Source organism: Piliocolobus tephrosceles, chromosome 4 (assembly GCF_002776525.5).
Source record: "Piliocolobus tephrosceles isolate RC106 chromosome 4, ASM277652v3, whole genome shotgun sequence".
Classification (NCBI taxonomy): Eukaryota; Metazoa; Chordata; class Mammalia; order Primates; family Cercopithecidae; genus Piliocolobus; species Piliocolobus tephrosceles.
The window spans coordinates 139655545-139681853 of NC_045437.1; the positions used below are offsets into that span (position 1 = coordinate 139655545).

At 50.3% G+C, this 26309-nt stretch overlaps 1 protein-coding gene across 10 annotated transcripts in view; it reads left to right on the plus strand.

Annotated features, from left to right (window-relative positions):
* Nucleotides 1-26309, plus strand: part of TNIP1 (TNFAIP3 interacting protein 1) — a 57596-nt gene that overhangs the window by 27960 nt on the left and 3327 nt on the right. For all 10 annotated transcript variants that reach the window (XM_023227026.2, XM_023227021.2, XM_023227028.1 and 7 more), the window contains 11 exons: nt 2897-3088; nt 7583-7677; nt 9893-10016; nt 13879-13968; nt 16847-16912; nt 17140-17271; nt 20589-20717; nt 22947-23078; nt 24173-24298; nt 24810-24875; nt 25790-25981. In XM_023227026.2, the coding sequence (XP_023082794.1) occupies nt 2897-3088; nt 7583-7677; nt 9893-10016; nt 13879-13968; nt 16847-16912; nt 17140-17271; nt 20589-20717; nt 22947-23078; nt 24173-24298; nt 24810-24875; nt 25790-25981 (1344 nt within the window). The remainder of the gene's footprint in view (nt 1-2896; nt 3089-7582; nt 7678-9892; nt 10017-13878; nt 13969-16846; nt 16913-17139; nt 17272-20588; nt 20718-22946; nt 23079-24172; nt 24299-24809; nt 24876-25789; nt 25982-26309) is intronic.

A 26309-nucleotide genomic window follows, 5' to 3' on the forward strand; every position in this document is an offset into this window, starting at 1 on the left:
AGAAGGAGTCTCACTCTGTCACCCAGGCTAGAGTGCAGTGGCGTGATCTCGGCTCACTGCAAACTCCGCCTCCTGGGTTCACACCATTCTCCTGGCTCAGCCTCCCGAGTAGCTGGGACTACAGGCGCCTGCCACCACGCCCGGCTAATTTTTTGTATTTTTTTAGTAGAGACGAGGTTTCACCGTGTTAGCCAGGATGGTCTCCATCTCCTGACCTCGTGATCCGCCCGCCTCGGCCTCCCAAAGTGCTGGGATTACAGGCTTGAGCCACTGCGCCCGGCCAAGTTTTTTTCTATAATTGTTGTTATGCAAGCAGTAAGTGCTCTAGCCCTTCACTGATATGTTGATCCCTGCTGCCTCCCTTCACAAAGGTTTGGCTGACAAATGTGCTTGTGTTCACTGGTTGCCCCGTGTACCTGTCAGTGCCCAGTGCAAGGCTCCCTCAGGTGGTTGTCTAGCTAACTAGCATGTCTTCCGTGTTGAGAGGTTCACCACTGCCTCAGGCAGCTCTGAGTATTAGAAAGGCTCTTTATGTTCTGTCTCCTGGAACCTTCTGTCCCCTTGTCCTGTTCTGTCCCTGAGGGCTCTGAGATGCTGGCCATGGAGGCAGGATCCCCTGCTCAGAAAGTGTTTCACTCTGACTTTGGACCGATAACTTTAACTTACTTAGTAAGTTCCTCATTAGCTCTACAGTGTGCCCTGTCTTTGCTGAGCCACTGAGCCAAGATAACACAGCCCCACCGTGCTCTGAAGCTTGTAGTCTGGAGAAGTCGCTGGCATGGGAAGCATTGCATGAGCCTTAAATAGAGCAGCATCTGCCACCTCAGCTCCTTTATGGAAAGAGGCAGTGGGGGAATGGAAGCAGAGTTGAAACAGCAGCATTTCCTCTTGTTAGAATGTGGCACTGACGCCATTACACAGGTGTTCAGGGAATGCCTGAAGTTGTGGTTATAGTCATTGCCATTCCTCCAGAGTTCAGAGAAATGGGAGGTCAGGGCAGCAGAGCACTGGATAGCAAGTCAGGAAACCTCAGTTCTCATTATACCTCTGCCACTGACTTACTGGGCGACTTTGGGCAAGTTCCTCCTCCCCATAGCTTGGTTTCCCAGTCTGATCTCTGAGGCTCCCTGTAGCTCTGATGTCCTGTGATTCGCATAACTGTTTCTGGGAGGCTGCTGAAGGAGCTGAGCCATGGGCAGGGTAGGAAGGATGAGCAGAACTTGCAGAGGCAGAGAGGACATTTGCAGAGACACTGGACCTGGTGTGTGGGGGTTCAGGCAGGGTAAAGTGGGGAGCCCAACAGGATGCTGCTGCAGATGAGACCTGCGGCTGTAGGGCCTTAGATGCCCGTCCAGGGGAGCTGGGCCCAGTGCCGTCTGCGGTAGGGTAACACTGTAGGTCCTTGGGTGTGGAATTGGCGTAACAAGGCAATTGTCTTTAGTAGGAGTATTCCAGATAGACTAGAGAGAGAGTCAACTAGCTTGCCCACAGTGTGCTTTATTTCTTATATACTGTGCTAGTTGGGATTTTCTGAAATATCTGAAGCTGTGGTTCTTAAACTGTTTTGAGTCTTCGGTCCTCAGAAGCTGATGAATGCTTGGACCATTCCCCAGAAGACACACATGTAGGCCAGGCATGGTGGCTTATGCCTGTAATCTCAGTACTTTGCGAGGCCGAGGTGGGTGGATCACCTGAGGTCAGGAGTTCAAGACCAGCCTGGCCATTGCGGTGAAACCCCATCTCTACTAAAAATACAAAAGTTAGCCCGGTGTAGTGGTGCACACCTGTGATCCCAGCTCCTCAGGAGGCTGAGGCAGGAGAATTGCTTGAACCCAGGAGGCGGAGGTTGCAGGATGTATATGCAGATGTCCCTTGGTATCCATGGGAGAGTGGTTCCAGAACTCCCTGAGGATACCAAAATCCATGGATGCTCAAGTCCCTTATGTAAAATGGTGTAGTAGTTCACTGTAACCTATGCACATCCTCCTGTATACTTTAAATCATCTCTAGGTTACTTATGATATCTAATACAATGTAAATGCTAAATTTTGTTATACTGTATTGTTTAGGGAATAATGACAAGAAAAAAAGTCTGTACATGTTCGATACAGTTTTTTTTGTTGTTGTTGTTTGTTTGTTTTGTTTTGTTTTGAGACAGAGTCTTACTCTGTTGCCTAAGCTGGAGTGCTGTGGTGTGATCTCTGCTCACTGCAACCTCCGACTCCCTGGTTCAAACAATTCTCCTGCCTCAGCCTCCCGAGTAGCTGGGATTACAGGCACGTGCCACCATGCCCAGCTAATTTTTGTATTTTTAGAAGAGACAGGGTTTCACCACTCAGGCCATCTTGATCTCCTGACCTTGTGATCTGCCCACCTCATCCTCCCAAAGTGGTGGGATTACAGGCATGAGCCACCATGCCCGGCCTGTTTGTTTTTTTACAACATTTTTGATATGTGGTTGGTAGAACCCATGGATATGGAGGGTTGACTGTACAGTGATGTCCATTCTCTGGGCTTGCTGCTCTCAGGGGTCAATTCATCGTCCTAAGAACCCTGTGAGGTTGAAGGGAGGGAAGGGTTGTGCGGACATTTGGTAGAGGAGGATGCTGAGGTCCAGCAGACAAGTGACTTACTGTCAGGCACTCTGCAAGGCCCAGTGTGTGGGAGGATGGTGGCCCCGCTGCTGTGGAGCCACCAGTGGCCTGTGGGTCCTGGGTCCTGCCCTGTGAGTCAGCCCCAGACAGGGAACCTGCATAACTGGAGAATTTCCCTGGGCTGAGCTGGGGTCACAGGGGGAAACTGAGTCATGAGAAATGAGGAAGCAGAGGGAGAATGGATTGGCGGCGCCTACTCAGGCCTTGGTGAAGAGTGGGCTGTGTGCCCTTTCCCTCTCCAGGTGCTGGGCCCCCTGCCCCATGAGGACGGCAACCTGATGCTGCACCTGCAGCGCCTGGAGACCACGCTGAGTGTGTGCGCCGAGGAGCCGGACCACGGCCAGCTCTTCACCCACCTGGGCCGCATGGCCCTGGAGTTCAACCGACTGGCATCCAAGGTGCACAAGAATGAGCAGCGCACCTCCATCCTGCAGGTGAGGCACACGGGGAGGGCGGCCCGAGACAGGCAGGCATGCTTCCCCCCGAGCTCTTCCCGCCTTCCTGCTCCTGGGAATCCACGGGTACCGTGGGGACTTCTGAAGGCTGTGTTGTGGGCAGACTTTGGGCTTTTTGTTCAGGGTTATGAACAGGATAAGGAAGTTGTGGGGAGGGATGAGGAAGAGGAAGGAAATGGGGAAATATGGGATGGGCAATGTGAGTGTCATGGTTGGGGATACCCCCAGCAGTCCTGCCTTTCTTTCTCATGTGCAGGGTGGAGGGATGGGAAGGGAGGGAACAAAGGTCAACTCCTTTTGTTATGCCCCTTTCCCCCCAGGGTAGGCACCCTCATTATCACCACTTCACAGGTGGGGAAGCAGCCCTTTTTTTGCCCAAGGTCACCTAGCTGATAAATGGTGAAGTTGGGATTGGAATCTCGATCTCTTGCATGCCAAAGCCCATACTCTTGACCACCATCCCAACCTGCCTCCCCTTTTGACTTCCTTTTAAAAGCTTCCCTGGGCTGTGGGGAATGGCCAGATTTCCTTGCTAGGCCAAGCCGGACCTTGGAATTATATGGTCTTTGGTTCCAGTATGACCCTTTATTGCTGCATGACCTTGGACAAGTCACTCATCGTCTGTGTCCCCCAGTGTTCCTATCAGTAACATGAGCTAGGAGTGCCTCCATGGTCAGATTGCTGCATTAAATGAGGCCATGTACAGGATGCCCCCAGTGTGGTCCAGAACCTAGTCCGTGCTGGAAGAGAGGTCCCCATTCGGAGTTCATGACGGGCATCTACACTGGGCGGAGGGTCTTAGCCTTGCGGGCTTTGGCAGCAGGGAAGTGTTCAGTTATAATTGGTGACCATTCTAAAGATGGCAAAACAGAGGCTTCTGAGGGACTGCTTGTGATCTGAGCGCCCGCCACCTTAGTGACAGAGCCGTCACTTGAAGCCTCCTTACTCCCTGCAGGCCCTCTGGTCTATAGTCTATGGTCTACCTCTGGTCTGTGGTCTCATTCATGTCAGCAGGCACTCAAGTGCCCCGCTGATGGCAGAAGGGGGAGTCCCCCTTGCGTGACCTTGGGTTGCCAAAAGCAGGAAGGGCAACCAGGTTGGAGACGCAGTGTGAGGAGAAGTGTAGGGGCAGGGGAGCACGCAGGACACTCATCCCACCTGGAGGGGAGGGGTGTTTTGGGAGGTGAGGCTGAAGGAGAGGCAGAGGCCTGGAGGGCCAGGCTGAGAGAAGGGAACCCCTTTAAGATGTCAGTGAGGCTTCAAGGTATCCAGGCTGAACCCTGGCAAGGTGAGCCTGGCACAGTGCCTGGGCTGTGGGCAGGGTGGGAAGGTGTCTGGGGTGAGAGCACTTTGTGCATCCACTTTTCAGCTTTGAGATGGGGGTAGATCCCGGGTCCCCTAAAAGGGGTCCTGCCAACCTCTGTTATTCTTTATTTCAGGCCCCTCCCTATTTATTTCCTTCTTAACTCTTATCATAGTTTGTAATAATTTTATTTAATAAATTTTTTCTTATACTCTTTTTTTTTCTTATACTCTCTGCTAGAAGGTAAGCTTGAGGGGTGCAGGCACCATGTCTATTGTATTCACTGTTGCGTCCCAGTTCCTGGCACTTCATACACATTTGGTGAATGAATGAATGAACAAAAGAATAAGTGATCAAGTGAACTCAGAGGTTAGCTCTCGTAGCGCCTTGGATGGAAGGTGATGATCTTTATGACCTCTGATGATTCTATGCATTGGCCGGTTTGCACCCAGGGCGTTGACCCAGAGACTCCAAGGAAACAGCCCTCTAGACTGCAAGGGTAGAACAGTAAGTGAGGCCTTGTCCTGGCCTTCCCTTAGGGACCAGGAGCAGGTCATTCTGTTCCCTGGAGGCCTCACCCAGAGACATGGCATCTCGGCTATTTTTACTGCCTGGGTGGAGGTATATTAATCCAGTTCCTCCTCGTTCATTCCTTGATTTGTTTCTTGGTTCACTAAACATGTTCAAGGTCAGGTATAGCATAAGGCTCTCTGCTAGGCATTGAATGGACTCAACAATAATTTTTCAATTTCTTTTTTTTTGAGGGGTGGTGGGGGACAGGGTCTTGCTCTGCTGCCCAGGCTAGAGTGCAGTGGTGCGACCACAGCTCACTGCAGCCTTGACCTCCTGGGCTCAGTCCTCCCACCTCAGTTCCCTGAATAGCTGAGACTACATACATGCATACGCCATTATGCCTGGCCAATGTTTTGGTATTTTTAGTAGAGACAGGGTTTTGCCATGTTGCCCAGGCTGGTATTGAACTCCTGGGCTCAAGTGATCCTCCTGCCTCAGCCTCCCAAAGTGCTGGGATTACTGGTGTGAGCCACCATACCCAGCCAGTTTTCTGTTTTCTGAGCCTCATCTCCCTCATTGTCCAACCACCTCCAGTTTAAGGCTGTGTCCTTCATTCAGCCTTCCCAAGAGTCTCCTGTGTGAGTCAGAAATGAAACAACTCTGAAATCTCCCTGGATTACACAACAAAAGTTTTCCCTCCTATTCTGTGTGGCAAGGGTTTGTTTCTGCTCTACACAGTTCCTCAGAGTCCCAGGGAGACAGGGGCCCCACTTTTCAGTGTCCTTTAGAGTACCAGGCATCCACATCAGCCCCTGCTACCAGGAAAAAGAGGCTGGAGAATTGTGCATAGGACAACCCAGGAGGGATGCTTGTCCCTTCCACACCTCTTTTGTTGGCCAGAACTAGTCACATGATTGCATCCACCTGCAACGGGCCTGGGAGATGGAAGGCAGCAGATGGCTGTCTAGTGAATGGCCCTGGTGCTGGCCCAGCTCAAAGACTGCCCCCTCCTTTGGGCACCATCTCGCTCCCTTCTCTGATCTTTCATCACAGGTGAAAGAGACACCAGTGTAGGGTCTGCCAGATGGAGTTTTACTCCCAGTGATGAGTCTTAGCAGCTGTGCACCTGTTAGACTGTATCATTTTACCTGGTTTCCCCACCTTTAACGTAGAGATGAGTTACTCAGCTTTGGGGAAGTTGTGAGGCACCAGTGAGGTGGTATGTGGAGAAGCACCCAGCTGTGTACCTGGCACAGGTCAGTTGCTCAGTGAGGATTTGTGGAAAGATTGAACAACTCTGTGCTGACACTGTATGTTAGCGTTGCTAGTCAGCACCTTTCCTTCCCTCCAGCCTGTGAGGTCCTGAGTCTGGCGACCCCTCTTCCATCCCCAGTTCACAGAGCTTCCAACATGAGTCCCCACACATAAGCAAGTGGCTGATGGTTCGTGGACACTTCCACTGTCACTATGTCATCTGTCCTCTCAGCAGCCCTATAGAGGAGGCAGAGAAGACGCAGTTGTCCCTGGGCTGGGTATGGTGGCTCACGCCTGTAATCCCAGCACTTTGGGAGACTGAGGCAGGATCATTTGAGGTCAGGAGTTTGATACCAGCCTGGCCAACATGGTGAAAGCCATCTCTACTAAAAATACAAAAATTAGCCAGGCGTGGTAGCTCATACCTGTAGTCCCAGCTACTCAGGAGGCTGAGGCAGGAGAATCTCTTGAACCTGGGAGGTGGAGGTTGCAGTGAGCTGAGATCATGCTGCTGCAGTCCAGCCTGGGCAACAGAGCGAGACTCTGTCTCCAAAAAAAAAAAAAAAAACCAAAACAGTTGTCTTTCTTTTGTAGAGGAAGGAAGCAAGTGTCACAGCCACATTGTGAGGGCGTGAGGGCATAGTGAGGTCATGACTGAATGCCCCGTCTTCTGACTTTCCCCTTGGCAACACTGGGTACCTCTCACACCCGCAAATTGATGTGTCTCCCAGGCCCCCCAGGACTCGCCTGTTCATTTGTCCATTCGGCTGTTCGGTCATGTTGTTCCTTCCACAGACTTTGAGCTGGGGGCTGGGGATCTGAGCGTGAACAAGAGAATGGTTAGGGGTCCCAGCCCTCCAGGAGCTCAGGAGTTAATTGGGAGTAAGGGGGGTAGATATTAAGAAAACAGCGGCACAAACAGTTCTTTAGCTTTATCTGTCACAGGTGCTGAGAAGCGTAAAAGCAGGGGGCTGTGAGCAAGGATAACAGAGTTGGCCTAATGTAGCTGGATGGGGGAGTCAGGGAGGACTTCTCTGAGGAGATGGGATTTAAACTAAGACTTCAAAGGGAGAGTAGAAGTCAGCCAGGGGAGGCTGGTGGGGAACAGGGGTCTCGGCAGTGGGAGCAGGGACGAAGGAGAAGGATGGAGCTGTCTGTCTTGGAGGAGCAGAAGGCCCCACCGCTGATTCTTGGTCAGGCTTCTCTGTAGTTGGCTCCCAAGGGAGAGGACATGTGGGTGGCCAAGTGGCTTAGCTCCTTAGACAGGGATTGGGTGAGGCCAGGCAAAGGGGATAAGGAGCTGGGCCCTGGGGTGGCTGCAGCCCCTCCCTGTCCTCTAGTTCCGTCTGCACCTGGGAGGTGCCCCCTCCCTCCTCTCACCCCGTCTGTTCCCCGGCCGGCAGACCCTGTGTGAGCAGCTTCGGAAGGAGAATGAGGCTCTGAAGGCCAAGTTGGACAAGGGCCTGGAACAGCGGGATCAGGCTGCTGAGAGGCTGCGGTAAGTTCAGGCCCCTCAGAGAAGGGGTGAGGAGTGGGGGCTGCAGGAGGAGGGGCTGGTGTGCAGCACTGATTCCTGGGTTGAGGACCGTGGCTCTGGGGCCCTGTGCCCAGAGCCCTGTTTGGAGGTTACGTCTCTTGATCCTTCTCCTTGGCTCCTTTGGTATTTTCTCTCTGGCCCTTTTGCCACCTTGGGAGGTATATAGAGTGCTTTGAGAACTTCAGAAGAAAATCAGCATAGATTGCACTTCCTTCCTCCTCCAACACTTGCCTCTCTCCCCTGTTAACGGTGAACTGGCTGTGCCAGAGGACTCAGGACTTTGCTGCCTCCTGCTGGTCACCATCCTGACCTGCTCTGTCTTCCTGAGAGCATCAGAGTTCCCCCTCTGGACTAGGGGGCTTAGACTTAACTGAGGGTTGAGGGTCAGGGAAAGGCATTACAAGTTTATATGCCTTCCCTTCCTTCCTTTGCAAGATTCTGAATTGACAGGTCTTAGGCAAGACTTAGGAGCCTGCATTTCACCAGGAGTCTCTGTGATTGTGATGGAGGTAGGCCCAGGATCACGCCTTGGGAAACACTGATCTTGACTGTCAGAGCTTGACAAGCGCTTGGAGATTATGCAGGCCAGACCCCTCACTGTTCAGAGGGGAAACTGAGGCCCAGGGAGAGGCAGGGACTTGATTAGAGTCTTACAACAAGAACTTGGGCCTCCTTGCTCTCTATCCTCTGAGTGGCCACAATTCCTGCCTGCACTGTGGTCCTGGACAATTTAGAGGGGATGAGTCATCTGCTGGGTACCAGTTGGGCTCAGGCACATACAGGAAAGGCCTGTGTTATAGACAGGACTTGCCACTGTTTTTTCCTCTTCTTCTTTTTCTTATTAGAATCAACAGAAAGAGAAGGAATATAAACTTCTTAAGTATGGCCACAGAAGTAATGTTTAACTACTGAGCCATTGGTTATTTTGAATCAGTGTGTAATTTATTTGCTTTTGGATGGCCAAGGATGCAGTTTTGGGGTTTTTATGGCCCTAATGACCCCATCCATGGATTCAGAAACCGAAGCTGGGGAAAAGACTCACGGATTAGAAGGCAAGAATGCAAGTCTTTCCTGTATGACTTTGGGAAAGTCACTTTACTTATTGGCTTTTCAAGTGGAAACTCAGCTGGCAAATAGAACATAAAGAAATGGTGACTGGGCACAGTGGCTCACACCTGTAATCCCAGTACTTTGGGAAGCTAAGGTGGGAGGATTGCTTTGAGTCTATGAGTTTGAGACCAGCCTGGTGAAATGCATCACCACCCCTCCCCCAGCCCCAACAAAAAGTAGCAAAAAACTTAGCCAGGTATGGTGGTGTGCCTGTAGTCCTAGCCACTCAAGAGGGTTGGGGTGTGTGGTGGGGGAGGTGGGGAGTGGCTGAGGTGGGAGGATTACTTGAGTAGGAGCAGTCGAGGCTGTGGTGAGCTGAGATTGAGCCACTGTACTCCAGCCTGGGTGACGGAATGAGACCCCATCTCAAAAAAAAAAGAAAGAAAGAAACATTTTAGTCAGACCTGACTAAAATCACTAATTTTACAATATCCTCTATCACCTGCCTTATTAGTTACTTAGAATTTTACTTTAATTTGATTCATATTTTTACTTAAAATTATAAAGAAAACTTTAGAGTAAGTGGTAAACAGCGTTACCTGTGATAAATAGAAGATAACTCTAAATACAAGGAAAATGAAAGAATGTTAATAAATTCAGGCTAAGTATCATTGCACATTGAAGGCTCTGAGCCTGCAGCCTGCACTTCTGTGTTAACAAGGGAGACTGGCGAGTAACTAGAGAAGTGCCCAGGGTCTGTTAGCACCGAGTTCGCACTGTCTCCATGGTCTACACAGGAAATGTGAAGATGATTGGAAAGGGTGTCACTTTCTCACTAGAATGTGATCCAGGGTTATTTAATTTATCCTGAAGGTCTTGTGTGCATAGAAATTCCACAGCTGGGGAAACCCTGCCATTAACAGTCAGAGGCCTCCAGGGAAGCCCACAGATTGAGAGCAAGGTGGCTGAAGATGCCCTTTTTGGTTTTCCCTGAGGGCAGGTTTCAGGATCCTGCAGTACTCCGTGGGGCTCAGCTACAACTCATGCGACAGTGAGCATTAAGCAACCCTGTAGGTTTCTTAACTCAGGGCCAGCATTGTGACTTCTCTGTTTACCTCCATCCCAGGGAGGAAAATTTGGAGCTCAAGAAGTTATTGATGAGCAATAGCAACAAAGAGGGTGCGTCTGGGCAGCCAGGCTCACCGAAGATGGAAGGGGCAGGCAAGAAGGCGGTGGCTGGACAGCAGCAGGTATGTGGTCAGAAATTCCTTCTGTAGCATCCTTGGTTGCTGGTACTCAGCCTCTGCTTACCACCTCCAGTGACAGTGAGCCTACTTCCTCCTGCAGCCAGTGCCACTGGTAGAAGGTTGTAGCTGTTACATGGTTTTTTCTTTACTTGGCCTGACCTCCATGCTTAGAGGCTGCTGGTAGTCACTGTGGCTCTGTGGGCCTCATAAGCCTTCTCTTCTCCTGGCTAAATAACTCCAGTTCCTTCAGCCATTGCTCATAGAAGGCGGTGTTGAGTCATTTGCTCAGTCTGGGTGCATTCCCTAAACACATTCCAGTTTGTCAAGGTCTGTCTTAGAGAGGGGTTCCCAAAAGTCAGTTTAACATCTTTGATATTCCTGGCAGAATTAGGTTGTTTGGTTGAGCAAGCCCCCTTGGATTCTGCTAAGCTCCTGGGATTGTGTCTCTGGAGCCTCTAAAGTGGACACGGGAGGTGTTGGCCAGTTTTGGTGTGGTCTGGTGATGCTGCAGGGCTGGCCCACTCTGCCATCGTCCTCTAGTCCTAGCACTGGCCACATCCAGGTCCCAAGCAGGAGCAGACTCTGCACCCCTTGCCCAGTTGTTACCATTCCCCTTGCTGCAGAGCTGAGTCCCAACTCTTTACCAACATGTTTTTATTTCACCATTTAACGGGGCTTAATAGCTGAACAGTAGGGCTCAATGTCTTTAACCCACCCTACACCTATGCAATAGTAGTAATTACCGTAATGGCTTAATTTCTTATTACTGTGTGGCAATGTAGAGTTTATCCAGGACTTGCAAATCTATTGTCTTATTTGGGCCTCATCTCTACATATAGAATAGGCAAGGCTGGGACTTTTATTCCATTCTGTAGCTATGGCCATAGGTTTGGGGAGGTCATGTAACATCATATAATCAGGATTTCTGCGTGACCTGCTATCAGGCAGATGTAGGGTACGGCCAGGGAAACATGCTGATACATGGCGAAAGTCTGCTCTTCCCTGGTCTTCTGAATCCCAGCCCATGGAGATCCTCTTTTCTTCCCTTTATTCCCCAAATCAGATCCCGCCTTGTCTGCCATCTTGTGGAAGGGACTTGTGGACTCAGTTGTTCTGTCCTGGGTTCTCTGAGCTGCCTCAAGTGTGGAATTCCCTGGGCAGGTCTCTTTACTTTTCCTGTGCCCTTTAATCTCCACTCATCTTCCTTGAAAGCCCCGAGCCAGATGCTCTTCCTGCCCTATCTGAGAGTGGGAGCAACTTGCCCTTCTGTCCCAGGGTCTCCTGTCCCATAAGAGGCCTGTGTTACAGAGGGGCAACAAGTGTGCCTTGGAATTGCATGCAGGTAGAATACTAGCTCCACCTTTTACCAGCACTGCAGCCTTGGATAGGTCATATAAGACTCCTAGGCCTCAGTTTCCTCTGTAAAATGAAGATAGTAACACCTGCCTCAAGGGGTGGTTGTGAGGATTCAGCGATGCAATGCTTGTAAAGTAGGTTTAGTGTCATAAACAGTGAACATCAGCTGTTGCTCTTTAGGGGAGATTTGGTGCCAGCAGCCAGCTCTGCTGACTCCACGTGGATTCCTCTCTGCCTCGTGGAGGTTCAGGGTGCACCACCCTAGAGCCTGGAGTCCACCCGCTTCCTCCTTCCCCAGTAACTTGTTGACCTTTTTGCCAAGCACAGCTCCCATCCAAGATGCCGCAGATTTCAAGTGGGCAGGCCTGTCTGTCCCCTTTCTCAAAGGGGGTGACCTTCCGTGGAGGGCTCCCCCTCACCTTGCTCCTTGGTGCTATGGTGTGCTTACAAGCCTGAGCCTGTAGGGGGCAAGCTCTGCCCCCAGCCCTCCCGGAAGCCTCTAGGGGGTGCAGTGTGGAGGAAAAGAGAACGCTGAGAATAGAGAGAGTCTGACTCCAGGATGATGGCGGACAGTGTCAGAAACTTCTTCTGTTTGAGCTTTTCATTGTATTGAAGCCCAGAGAAGACGAGGGTATTGGTGTCCATCACAGAGGGACTTGGAGATAGAGTCGACACACACCCTTTGGACTACTGGCCTTGTCTGCTCTTTCACTCCAGCACTTGCTATTTTTTTTAACCTTTAAACCTTTTTATTTTGATATAACTAGACTTACAGAAGAGTTGCAAAAATAGTCCAGAGAGTTCCCCTATCCCCTTCCTCTACTTCCCCTAATGGCAACATCTTATAGAACCCTGGTTGAATGATCAAAACTAGGAATTAACGGCATGTACTACTTAGTAAACTACAGACTTTATTCAGATTTCACCAGATTTGCACTCACGTCCTGTCGCGTGCTGGCCTGGAGTCTGGGATCCCACATTGCATTCAGTTGTCTCATCTCTCTCGTTTCCTCTAGTCTGTGACAGTTCCTAGTTGTTCCTTGCTTTTCACGACCTTAACACTTTTGAGTTGTACTGGCAAGTTACTTTGTAGAATGTTCTTCAGTTTGGGCTTGTTTGCTGTCAAGATTGATGCCTCACAAGTGATTGGATCTCATGATGAGATTGAGGTTATGTGTTTTGGCAAGAATCTCACGGAGGTCGCATTCTATTTACATCAGAGTGTGCGGAACATTTCTCAATCCAGCAGACCAGGGGTACGTGATGTCAATGTTTTACTACTGTTAACCTTCATCACTTGCTCAAGTGCTGCCTTTCAAGTTTCTCTGCAAACAAGTGACCAATTTTCCCTTTGTAATTAATAAATGTTTATTTTTGAGAAGCAACTTTTGAGACTATGCAAGTACTCTGTTTTTCCTTAAACTTTCACTCACTGATTTTAGTGTCCATTGGTGGATCTCCACCTGCAGCAGTTATTCCTGTAGTAATGGAATGGTGATTTTGTATTTTACTCATTCTTCCTACACTTATTAATCGGAATTCTTTTGTAAGGAAAAGCTGTCCTTTCTCCCCATTAATTTACGTATTCAGCTATTTTGTTCTATCAGTGGGAACTCAAGAATATTAATTTCATACTGTGACTTATAATCCAATACTATTGTGATGTATTTTGCTGTTCAAAATGTTCCCGTTTTGGCCATAGAAGTTTTTTTCAGATTGTCTCCTGTGCCCTTTTGACATGCCCTTTTATTATTATTGTTATTAGTATTATTCATGTGAGCACTTCCTTACTTTCTGGCACTATAAGATGCACCAAACTCACCTTATTTTATCTGCTCCACCTTATATTTTATCTGCTCCAGCCCCTCAAAGCAGCCCTGTTTCTTTTTAATAAAAAGAAAATGATATTTAGAAACCTACTGAGCACTAGGTGTACTCAGTGCTGCTGGATGTCTCTGCTTTAGCCCCTTACAGAGGACAGAGCTGGGAAACATCTATGTGTGCTACACAGATCTTTATTTCTGCATCTTTCTAAAAATGTTTTTAAATAAACATTTTATGTAACTTTAACTTTTATGAAAGTTTTATAAAACATATATGTTTTATAGGATGAATATAGCTATATCTGCCTATATCTATATCTCAAATGTCTTACCTTCCAGGCCACAGAGTTTTTTGGCCGATGTGTGTAGGGGGTGAGGAGAGTGGCTGGTAGTACCTTAGAGGTTGTACCTAAGCAGGGAGAGTGGCCATGGGGAGGGGAGAAGGGAAGGGGAGAGGGCCTGGCAGCCACCCTGAGTCAGGGAGGGGGAATCATCGCCTTGTAGACTTCTAGAAGGGGACGTAGTCATGACTGGGACAGTTAGTGCTGTCCTGGTGGGTGGGAGGAGTAGGGAGATTGGAGACAGAGGACTGGGGCCACAGGGGTGAGGGGCCTTAGAGGAGCACTGAGTGGGTGAGATAATTTGTATTGAGATTTTGGTGAAGGCCCCTCTGTGCTTCTCCCCAGGCTAGTGTGACGGCAGGTAAGGTCCCAGAGGTGGCGGCCTTGGGCGCAGCTGAGAAGAAGGTGAAGATGCTGGAGCAGCAGCGCAGTGAGGTAGGTGGCCGGGATGGCCATAGTGGGAGGATCCCTCTTCCCTCCCAGGACCAGCAGCACAAAGGCTTGCCCTGGCCTCCTGGCTCTGGCAGGTCCCAGGTCACCATGAGGAGTTGGCATGGTGACCACTGACCCACCTGCCCATGGATGAGGTCTGCCTCCTTACCCTGGACTGCTCTCCCTTGATCAGTCCGTTTTCCTATAGCTGTCACTCTGAGGAGGCGGCATGTGGGGCATGGCCTAACATTGTAGGGGGTAGAGTTTAGGCAGGCTCCCATGGTAGACCTTGGATGGTCGAAAGAGGTTGTGATAAGTTAGGCAAGTTTTAGCATCACTGATGAGTGGAGGGACCCTCGAGAGGTGGTTTAGGGAGGGCCCATCATGGAAGGAGGGAATTAAGGTCGCTTCCCACTTGTCTGGAGGCTCCATAAATTTACTGTCAAAATTGTTAACGTTAAAAGCTACCTCGGCTGGGTGTGGTGGCTCATGCCTGCAATCCCAGCACTTTGGGAGGCTGAGGCAGGCAGATCACCTGAGGTCAGGGGTTCGGGACCAGCCTGGCCAACATGGCAAAACCCCGTCCCTACTAAAAATACAAAAAATTAGTGGGCATTGTGGCACATGCCTGTTAATCCCGGCTACTCAGGCTGAGGCAGGGAGAATTACTTGAACCAGGGAGGCTGAGGTTGCAATGAGCCGAGACCACGCCACTGCATGCCAGCCTGGGCAACACAGCAAGACCCTGTCTCAAAAAAAAAAAAAAAAAAAGCTACCTACCTCTATTGGTGTAGCTACTTTGCAGATATTTTGAGACTCCCATTTCAAGAATTTTCATAGGCAAGAATGAAAAGGACCAGCCAGCAGCTGAAGCCTGCCACAGAATACTGAGTGGATTCCTAAACTCTATTATGGCGATGGCCAGGTCTTTTGTCCCCCAGTACCACTAAGGTGCAGGAGCCGGTTTGTAAGAGTCTCTTAGTTTCCCTCTGCTGCCGAGAGAGAAGCCACACTGCGGAGTCCCTGTGCTGCAGTCCATTCCGCCTTTTCCCGTGGATCTCACATGTGTTCCTCCTCCGCCTCCTCACACTCCTAGTCTAGTCCAGTCTTTCCAGACCCAAGGTCGAAGTGCAGCTCCTTTTTGGTAGACACTTGTTCTGTCTGTTCCATCTAGCCCCTTTCCACACTGCCTAGGTGCTTCTCTGGAACCCCGAGCCTGCCTGTCCTCATCCTCCCGCACATCTGAAAGCTGCTTGATGTGCATGTTAGTTTTAGATTTCTTTTTGTATTGTTATAAACATTTTTTTTTTCTGATTTCAAAAGTGATATAATGCTCATTACAAAAAGATCAAGAATACCATCTCCTAGAGAAGACCACAACTGATTACAGTTTGTTGCATATCCCTCAGTTTTTTTCAAAGTAGAATAAAATTACACATATACGTGTGTGTATATGTGTATGTATATACACACACTGCTTTACAGATTATTTTTTCTTTTCTTTTTTATAAAATTAACTGGGTCAGGCCTGGTGGCTCACACCTGTAATCCCAGCACTTTGGGAGGCTGATGCAGGAAGATTACTTGCATCCGGAAGTTTGAGACCAGCCTGGGCAACATACCAAGACCCTGTCTCTACAAAAAAATAAATTAGCTGGGTGTGGTAGTACACACCTGTAGTCTTGGCTCCTCGGGGGGCTGAGGTGGGAGGATCACTTGAGCTCAGGAGGCTGCAGTGAGCCATGATCACACCACTGCACTCCAGCCTGGGCCTGCCTCCAAAAAAAAAATTAACTGCCTTTGAGAGTGTCTATTCATATCTATAACATATACTATATTCCTTCAATTCTTAGTAATTTTTTATCATATACAATGTTTTTGAAATTGGTGTGGATCCTTATGACGCATCTTAACGGTCAGGGCCAATACTCCTTTTGTTTTATTTAGTTGATGATGTAGGGTTGTTTTTCTTCCCTGAGGAATTGTTATATCAAGAGTATGGTGGATAATCATCTTCTAACTGAGGAAGTGTGGTAGATGCCTTATTTTCTGTTTTTTTTTTTTTAAGACAGGGTCTCACTTTGGTTGCCCAGGCTGGAGTGCAGTGGCATGATCTCAGCTCACTGCCACCTCCGCCTCCTAAGTTTAGGTGATCCTCCCATCTCAGCCTCCCGAGTAGGTGGGACTGTAGATGCGTGCCACCATGCCTGGCTAATTTTTGTATTTTTTGTAGAGATGGGGTTTTGCCATATTCTCCAGGCTGGTCTTAAACTCCTGAACTCAAGCAATTGGCCCATCTTGGCCTCCCAGAGTGCTGGAATTATAGGCATGAGCCACTGCGTCTGGCCACCTGTTTTCTTATTTTCTTAACAGCTGCACATCGTCTGTTTATACTATCATTTACTTAACCTATCTTCTGTGCTTAGACTGGTCTCTGGATTTTTTTGTAATACAGATATTGCTGAGATGATTAGCCTTGTGTATATATTTTTGCACACTTGTGTAAGTGTTTCTATCGGTTAAATTATTCAGAGTGGAATTACTGGGTTAAAGTTGATGAAAATGTGAAATTTCAATACATAACCCCAGACTGCCCTCCAAAGAGGTGTGTGTGTGTTCCACAACTATTCACCAGAATCATGTAGTTTCCATGTCTTGGTGTTAATCTTGCTTTCCTGGCAAGGTAAAATGCAGCAGTGGATAAAGGTAAATGACTTTGAGTAACATTGAGTTTTTGAGAGGTGAGGGGTGGAGACAGTGTCTGTAGCCACTATTCACACACACTGAGCGCACCTTGGGACGCTGGTGTACATGGGGCAGGAGTTGGTTCTCCTTATTCCTTCTCTGCTTATCTCCTGCTAACTCCAGTCTCTCCCCACAGCTGCTGGAAGTGAACAAGCAGTGGGACCAGCATTTCCGGTCCATGAAGCAGCAGTACGAGCAGAAGGTAATGTGGGGTTCCTGGCCACGCCCACAGGGCATGCCTGGTCTTCATCTCACTGCCTCTTTAGCAGCTTTGAACCTTGGGGAGTGGCCACGCTGAGCCCCAGTATGGTCCAGAGGAGAAGGTGGGGGCAGTGTTGAAGGGCCCAGGGGCAGCCAGGCCCTGCCCACATCCTGGAAGTGCTCTACATCCTTGCCTTATACACTCCTTCTCTCTGCCTCTGAACCCAGATCACTGAGCTGCGTCAGAAGCTGGCTGATTTGCAGAAGCAGGTGACTGACCTGGAGGCCGAGCGGGAGCAGAAGCAGCGTGACTTTGACCGCAAGCTTCTCCTGGCCAAGTCCAAGATTGAAATGGAGGAGGCAAGTGTGACTGCTGGTCCCTGCATAGTCAGCTCCCCTCCACATTAGCAGAGAGTTCACTGGAGCAAACAAGCCAGGAGCAGGAGTCAGGAGATCTGGGGGTCTAGTGCCAAAGAGCTCTGTGACCAGAAACACAGGCACGTTCCTTCCCTGCATTGCAGTTTCCCATCTGAAAATTGAGAAGGTTGCATTAACTGCAGCTTTGCACATTTTCTTGTTTTTATTCAGAACTTTTTGTTCCATTAAAATCGTAGGGACTGGGGAACTGTACAGGGAAGCACACCGTATAAAAGATCCAAGCAGGCAGCCAGGCACGATGACTCATGCCTGTAATCCCAGCACTTGGGGAGGCCTAGGTGGATGGATTACCTGAGGTCAGGAGTTCAAGATCAGTGTGGCCAACACGATGAAGCCCTGTCTCTACTAAAAAAACAAAACTTAGCTGGGTGTGGCGGCAGGCACCTGCAATCCCAGCTACTCAGGTAGCTGAGGCAGGAGAATTGCTTGAACCTGGGAGGCGGAGGTTGCAGTGAGTCGAGATTGCACCATCACACTCCAGCCTAGGCAACAACAGTGAAACTCTTTCTCAAAAAAAAAAAAAAAAAAAAAAAGATCCAAGCAGGCCTGCTCTGTGTCACTTGGTGGGGTGGGATGCTGCTAAGTGTTCAGCATAGTGATGGTGATTTGCCAGGGAGGGGCTACAACATGAAACAGAGCTTCACTTACCCATTCATGCAGACATTTGTCCTCAGAGTCTGTCTCAGGCATTATGCTTGGGCATAGAGTCCACAGGAACAGCTCAACCCTGCCCTCGCTGGGAAAGAGGTGCCAGACAACTAATTACCGAAGCAAATCAAGTAAAAATGTGTTAAGTATTGCAAAGAAGACCAGATTGGGTGGCTTGTGCCTGTGATCCTGGCACTTTGGGATGTCGAGGTGGGAGGATTGCTTGAGGCCAGGAGTTTGAGACCAACCTTGGTGACACAGCCACACCTTGTCTCTACAAAAATTAAAAATTAGCTGGGTGTGGTAGCGTGCACCTGTAGACCTCACTACTCAGGCTAAGGTGGGAGGATTGCTTGAGCCCAGGAGTTGGAAGCTGCAGTGAGCTGCGATCATGCCGCCGCACTCCAGACTGGACAACAGAGTGAAACCCTGTTTCTTTAAAGGAAAAATGTATGGCCGGGCATGGTGGCTCATGCCTGTAATCCCAGCATTTTGGGAGGCCAAGGTGGGCAGATCACTTGAGGTCAGGAGCTCGAGACCAGCCTGGCCAACATGATGAAACCCCGTCTCTAATAAAAGTACAAAAATTAACTGGGCGTGGTGGCACATGTCTGTAGTCCCAGCTACTCGGGAGACTGAGGCACGAGAATCGCTTGAACCCGGAAGGTGGAGCTTGCAGTGAACTGAGATTGCGTCACTGCACTCTAGCCTGGGCGACAGAATGAGACCCTGTCTCAAAAAAAAAAGTACTACGAAGAAGAAGTTACAGAGATCAGAGAGTGGCCATAAGCGGGACCAGATTCTTTCTTGGGGGGAAACAACAGGTCCCCTGAAGTAGTAGTATCTGCTCAGTCATATGTATGACTGAGACCAGCCAAAGGCCCATCAGGACCTTGGAGCAGCTTAAAGAGGAAAGGCCACTTGACTGCCAGACTCTCGGGAGATTTTATGTCACCATGTTTCCCCCTTCATGGGAACTGGACATGGTCTTTTGCCTAGCTTCAAAATGGACGTTTTCAACATGGATTGCCTTTCAGAGTTCCTCCCATCAGCATGGGACACCAGGGGCATTATCTGAGCAGTCAGCCTGCGTCTGTGACACCCCCTTACCTTGGAGGTGTGGTAGGGAGAACACTTCTGTCTTTCCTTACGAGTGCACAGTCACATCTGGTGACTCACAGCCAGACATCCTGGATCTTTGGCCCCTCTCCCTCGCTAACAGTGATAGGTGAGAGAAATCCCTGGAATACCTGAGGGCTCTTCCCTATCAGCTGCAAGGAAGGTAGGGCATTTCATGACAAGGTGTGGGCCTGTAGATAAGTACGCATTTTGGTAAAGGCCATGCCCATCTGGGAGCCTCTTGATGGGGAGTCCAGAATGATTCCCACGGAGTTCTGACCAAGGCTGCCCTCTGCAGTCCATACTGACTAAAGGTCACACAGGGCTGGGTGAAAACTAACCCCTGCGACTGGTCTCCTAATCACATGCTGTGAATACACAATTAGGAAATGTCCACACGCTACAAAGTGAAAGTTCCCCTGCACTACCTCCCCCGCCATGATCCCAGGCCCTCCCCAGAGGGAACCACTATTACCGTTTTGGTGCATCGGTTTCCAGACCTTTCTCGCATATATGTACACGTAGGAATATATAGTTTATTTTGGGATGTGCCTTGTCTTTCCACTGCACTGTGCTGCCATCCCCTAGTTTAAACACCTCCTTTGACATGGAAGGGGAGAGAGCAAGGGAATAGGAAACCTGGGTTCTAGCCCCAGCTCACTATGTGGCCTTGGGTTTGTCACTTCCCCTCTCTGGACATTTGTTTTCCATCATATTACAGGGCTGGGACTTGATGCTGTCTAAAGGCCATCCCAGTCTTGGCTGTCTGTGGCGAAGCCCTGCTGGTTCCATAGAGGGTATGGAACCGCCTCCTGGAAGCCTTCCCTCAGCTGTGGTGATCTTTCTTTTAGCCCCTCAGTACTTCGTTTCTTTCTGGAGGAGCACACTCTGCCTTACGCCACAGTGCTCTCTGGGCGTGTCATCTCCCCTCTAGGCTCCAAGGCTGTACGAGCTGAAGTGTCTGTTAGGGATTATCAGTAGTTTATCGCTTTCTGTGGATCACAGAAGACCCCCATGTGAATATGGTCGGAACTATGGCTTTTCTTTCTAGCAGATTACACACAGACAAAATTCTGCTTTCAGTTTTGGGGCTCACAGCCCTCCTGAGGCCTCTGTGTGACTCACGTTAGGAACCCCATACCTGTGACAGGTAGGTAAGTTTAGACAAGAGAGGGCTGTGGCAGTGCCGGGGGTCTCAACTGCTTAGTGGATGAACTGGTGTCAGAATCCAGGGTCTTCTACTCAACTGAGCTGCTGCTTTTTCTTTTTTTTAATTATTATTTTACATTGACACATAATAATCGAGGGCAGGACCTGATGGACATTACTGCACTGACCCCAGGTACCTTGCACGTGAGCATTGTGGAGTGATGGCCAGGGGAGAAGGTAGGAGCTGGGCCAGGCAGGACAAAGTCCAAGGCCTCCTGGAGAGGCCATCACTAGCCAGCTTACCAACCCTGTGTTCCCTGCAGACTGACAAGGAGCAGCTGACAACGGAGGCCAAGGAGTTGCGCCAAAAGGTCAAGTACCTTCAGGATCAGCTGAGCCCGCTCACCCGGCAGCGTGAGTACCACGAAAAGGAGATCCAGCGGCTCAACAAGGTGGGTGTCTTGGCCCGGGTCCCTTGGCTGGGGAGGGCTCCCTTGAGTCCAGCTGCAATGCCCACCCCATCACTGGCACCCCCAACCATTCAGCTCAGGAAGGGTAACCCTCAGTCAGTGAACTGGCATCCTGTTTCCCGCCTGTTCTGCCATTGCCTCCCACACTCAGAGTGACTCAGCCCTTGGATGAGCCTGTGTCACCCATCCCTCTGGAGGTGCACTCTTCCCCTTACGCCTCACCTGCCCACCCTGCTGGTCAGGGTTTGCTTTACCTTCACTTGCTCAGCAAAGCCTTCCCTGAACCTCATTCAGGTTGCTCTGGTCTATGCTCGTGAGGTCCCAGCAACTTCTCTGACACTCCTTCTCATGGCTCGTCATCACTTATTTAATTCTGTCTTCCCATCTGGCGGTGGGAGGTGCACACCTTCACCAAGGTGTATACCCTAGGCGCCTTGCACAGCTCCTGCCATCGAGCACGTGTTCAGCAAACACTGAAGGGAGTGGAGGAGCATGGGCTGAGGGGCCCGCCCTTGTGCAGTGGGATCCGGGGAGACGGGGCCCCCAGGGTGGAGGCTGGGGAAACCAGAAACCGTGTGGTCTGAGCCAAGCGGAGTGGTCTAGTGCCAGCTTAGCCTCTCCAGCCTCTCCAGTTCAGTTTTGCCGTCTGAGCCCTGGTGGGAATGGCTCTGGCTCTGCCTACCTTCCAGCAGGGTTTCAAAGATGCAGGCTAACGGGAGGGAGCTTTGAAAGGAAATGTTCTCTGAGGGCCTGGAGGAGTTAAGTTCATGGCTCAGCTGTTCCTTTCGTGCTAATTGTTTTTCCTTTCCCTCTGCCTCCTGACCCTGGTCACAGTGGACTCTGGCATGAGTTGAGCATTCCTAGGCCTGCTGGGGAGACCCTTTCTTTTTGGTTTTGGTGTTTTGTAAACACTGATTATGCCAAGTCTGGGGCCCTTGACCTGTTTCCAGAGAAAGAAAAGCAATCGTCCTGAGCTGGGGGACTTGGGGCTCTAAATAGAGGCAGAGAATTGTCCGTGCTGCTGATCATAAAGATGACCTTGGAGATTTTCTTGGCAGAGCCGGGGACAGACGCCATGTGGATGAGTAATGCAGGGCATGTGGCCTTCTTTGCTCATGACCTCAGGCATCTCCCTGTCCCTGGACCTCAGTCTTTTCATCTAAAAAGTGGGGTGGAGTAGGAAGATGAAGTGGAGCCATAACTTCCCCTCGGAACATCCTGAATTTACTCTCGGTCCTGCAGTTTCTTTGCATGTCTAGGGTAGCTGAAGAGACCAGGTGGAAGCCTGAGTCCAAGCTGGGCCAGGTCTCTATCTCCCCGTGGTCCAGGGAGGCCCATGGGTGATGCTGAGGCATGCGAGGGGAGGCCCTGGTGTCCTGGGGCTGAAGTCCAGGGTGACCAGTCTTGAGACGTGTTCCAGAGTTCTGAGTAACATGTTAACAGAGTTCAAGGGGAAACACGGTTAACTGAAACCTTTAAGGAGATGTGAGCACACTATATAAAGAAAAGTATTTTGTGAACCTGATAGATTAAGAGTACTTTTTTTTTTATTTTCAGAATGTTATCTGGTGATATTTCAGCCCACTTTCAGGGTTAGAAAGGGAAAATATTAACTAAGTAGAAATTAGATCCAGTCTTCCCTACATACAGAAGTGTTGGGGATAGAAGGGGTGGTTTGGATGGGAATGGGCTGCTGAAGCTGAAGAATCTCAGAGCAGGCCAAGCTTCCCCCAGAGGACTTGGGGAGACTCAAGCTTCCCCCAGAGGACTTAATCTTCCTTTTAGATCTGGATGCTAAGAATTGAGCCACACCTGTTCAGGGAAGGGGAGATTTCCCCTTCTACATGACAACCAGTTTAGCCTGCTGGGTAAGAGCATGTGCTGAGCTTGCGTCTGTGCTCTGCCGCTTACTAACTGTGTGACCTTGGACAAGTCCCTTCAGGTCTCTGAGCCTCGGTTTTCACATCTGTAAAATGAGGATGATGATCATAGACTTTTCTTCATGGCACTGTGCAGAAGATCCAGTGCTACCCTATTGATTAGCATTCTACACATATTTCATTGGATCTTCTGCACAGTGCCATTAATGGAGGTGGCTATTATTAGTGTCATTATTATTAGGAAGGAGGTCCCTGAGGATGACTCCTCCAAAGGGCCCTGATTTCCGGGGGTTCCTGCTGATGGTCCCCTCTTTTCTCTCCCTGATTCCAGGCCCTGGAGGAAGCACTGAGCATCCAAACCCCACCATCCTCTCCACCAACAGCATTTGGTAGCCCAGAAGGAGCAGGGGCCCTCCTAAGGAAACAGGAGCTGGTCACACAGAATGAGTTGCTGAAACAGCAGGTGAGGCTTCCGGGAGGAAATCAGGTGGGAGGTGCTCAGTGGGAGCTGGAGCTTTCCTGAGGGCCCAGACGGCTTGGAATTGCGTGGAACTTGTAATTAGTAATCCACTTTCTGGCCATTGGCCAGGGCCCCCATCTGGCTCTAGGTTTATCCTTTCCAGCACCATAGCCCTAGCTTAAGTCATTCCTCTACCACCTTTATGATTTAGCCATCTCTGTGCCCCACACGTGCTATCATTTACCTACTATTTAAAAAATACATTCTAAATAAATGAATTTAAAAGGGAGCTGTATATCACTACTGTAAATGGAAAAACACATTTATTGTCACAAGTAGAAAGTAACTGTGAGCAATAAATGCAATAAAAACAAAACAATGTTATTAAACTCTAGCCAGATACTCTTGCCAGAGGAAGACTCTGAACTGGAGTTCTTTTCCCCTTTATTTAAAGGAGATTGGCGGGTACTAGAATGGTATTAAAGACCTACTAGCCCTGAGGGACACAGAAGGATTGGGGTGAAAGGAAATGAAAAGGTTATGGCTCTCCCATTGTCTCCGTGCTATTTAATCCTATGCTTCTGATCCTCCTAAACCGCCTTGAACCTAGCCAGTGTCTCAGCTGATCTGCACTAAGCATGTGAAACTACAGGCTAAGAGACAGAGGCAGGCCCCACCCACCCTACCTCTGCCGGGGCACCCCGGAGCCCTAGCAGAGTTTGTAGGGTCTCTACCCTCAGAGCCAGCAGATCCAAACTCCAGTCTCCACCAAACTCTGGTTCTGTGGTCACTGCCCCTGTGGTTCTCAGCGGAGTGGAAGGATTGTACTGGTTGATGGCTTTCAACCTTGTTTTTAAAGCCGTATATCCTTTGTTCAAATAAAGTCCTACCTTGGGGCCCAGAATGTAAAATAGAGGGACACAGAACTACTCTGTTTGAAGTTAAGGTGGGGGCTGGAGGTGTACCTGTCCACTCTCCATGGCGACCCCCAGCTCTGCCATCTGTGACCCCAGCAGGACGCATGGGAGTCTGGGCCTGAGGAGAAATCCCCACTCAGAACCCTCCCCCTCCCTCTCTTCATCCTCCCTCCACACCAGGTGAAGATCTTCGAGGAGGACTTCCAGAGAGAGCGCAGTGATCGTGAGCGCATGAATGAGGAGAAGGAAGAGCTGAAGAAGCAAGTGGAGAAGCTGCAGGCCCAGGTCACCCTGTCGAATGCCCAGGTGAGAGTGACTGGACCCAGGAAGGGTGACTGGCCTATCCTCCTTGGGAGAGGGGGTATGGATTGGAGGGCCCTGGTGAGGCTGGATATCGGGACACTCACTGCTTCTCTCCAGCTCTGCAATCATATTTGACCTCGGCAAGGCCCTTCCCTTCTCTGACTCTTGCTTTGTACAATGACGAGGTTTACTCTAAGATACCTCTACCTCTGACTTTCCACAGTCAGTTCTAGGGCTTTACTCTCCCAGAATGGAATTAAAAGATGTTAGCACAGAAGCAGCGAGGTTCATGCGAACCCTCTTGACCTGCGCACAGACCACTGTGATGAGCAGGTGGCCTGCAGCAACAGCCTGGGCTGCGCTCGGCCCTCGGGGCCCTTTCCCGGAGCTGGCCCACGCATGGTGGCCCAGAGGGAAGCATCAGCCGGGCAGTGCTCTCCGCTGGTCAGGCCCTGGATCCGGGCCTGGCCAGAAACCACCTTGCCGATAGTCTTTTCTCCCTCCCTTCTCTCAGCTAAAAGCATTCAAAGATGAGGAGAAGGCAAGAGAAGCCAACAGACAGCAGAAGAGGAAAGCAAAGGTGAGGAGGCCTGGGGGAGGTGGCAGCACGGACATCATCTCACCTTCCTCAGGGAGCTAGCCTGATGGACGCACGGTGTGTGCACGGGCGTGGGGACATTCTCTGCTAACTAACTGATGAGTAATACAGGAAGAGCCTTAGAGCAGTATTGACTGTCTAAGTCAATACTTAGACAGTCTGTCTCTACAGTCTTACGATGCATTAGCTGTCATCACTGTTGACATTCTGTGTCCAGGTAGCACCCTTCCGTGCCCATGTGACTAGCCTTCTTTGGCCGTGTATGAGCCTTCCGTGTCCATGTACCCACTTTCTGTGCCCATGTATGAGCCTTCCATGCCCATGTATCCAACTTTCTGTGCCCATGTGCCAGCCCTCCGTGCCATGTACCAGCCTTTTGTGCCCATGCCCAGCCTTCTGTGTCCATGTACAAGCCTTCCATGCCCATGTGCCCAGCCCTCCCTTTTCCATGGCCCAGCCTTCCATGCCCATGTGCCCAGCCTTCTTTGTCCATTTACCAGCCTTCCATGCCCATGTATGAGCCTTCTGTGCCCATGTGCCCAGCCTTCCATGCCCATGTACCCAGACATCCGTGCCCATGTACCAGCCTTCCATGCCCATGTACCAGCCTTCCGTGCCCATGTACCAGCCTTCTGTGCCCATGTCACAACCTTCCATGCATATGTACCCAGCCTTTCATGCCCGTGCAGCCTTCCATGCTCATATATCCAGCCTTCTATACCCATGTATCCAGATTTCTGTACCCATGTAGCAGCCTTTCATGACCATGTACCAGCCTTTGGTACCTAGCCTGCTAGCCTTCAGAGAGCTAACGTTCTAATTAGAGAGAGGGTGATGAGGTGGGTGTCCCGTACAGCCTGTTGCAGGCCAAAGCCAGATGTGAGCCTTTCTTGCAGGCCTCGGGAGAGCGCTACCACGTGGAGCCCCACCCGGAACATCTCTGCGGGGCCTACCCCTATGCCTACCCGCCCATGCCAGCCATGGTGCCACACCATGGCTTTGAAGACTGGTCCCAGATCCGCTACCCACCTCCCCCCATGGCCATGGAGCGCCCGCCCCCACTCCCCAACTCCCGCCTCTTCCATCTGGTGAGTCTGTGTCCCTCCCTTGCTCCAGGGCACACACAGAGGCTGCCCCAGACACCTTCCAGAGAGGAAGGCTAAGTGAGGGGGTCAGAAACTGCATCCTTCTGAACTAAACAGCACCATGGTGGCAGGTGGGTATCCAGGGCCTGGCTCTGGCCTGCTACCCAGGGGCAGGGATCTGGCCACGATCCTGCAGGGCTGCCCCACAGCTGTTCAGGGTCACTGGTGTAGGACAGAGAAGGCTGAGTAAGAGTGCAGGGTAGGAAGGAGGACTCCCTCCAGGCCCCAGGCCAGGGGTATCAGAGTTTGGGTTTGCTTTTTCTTATAACTT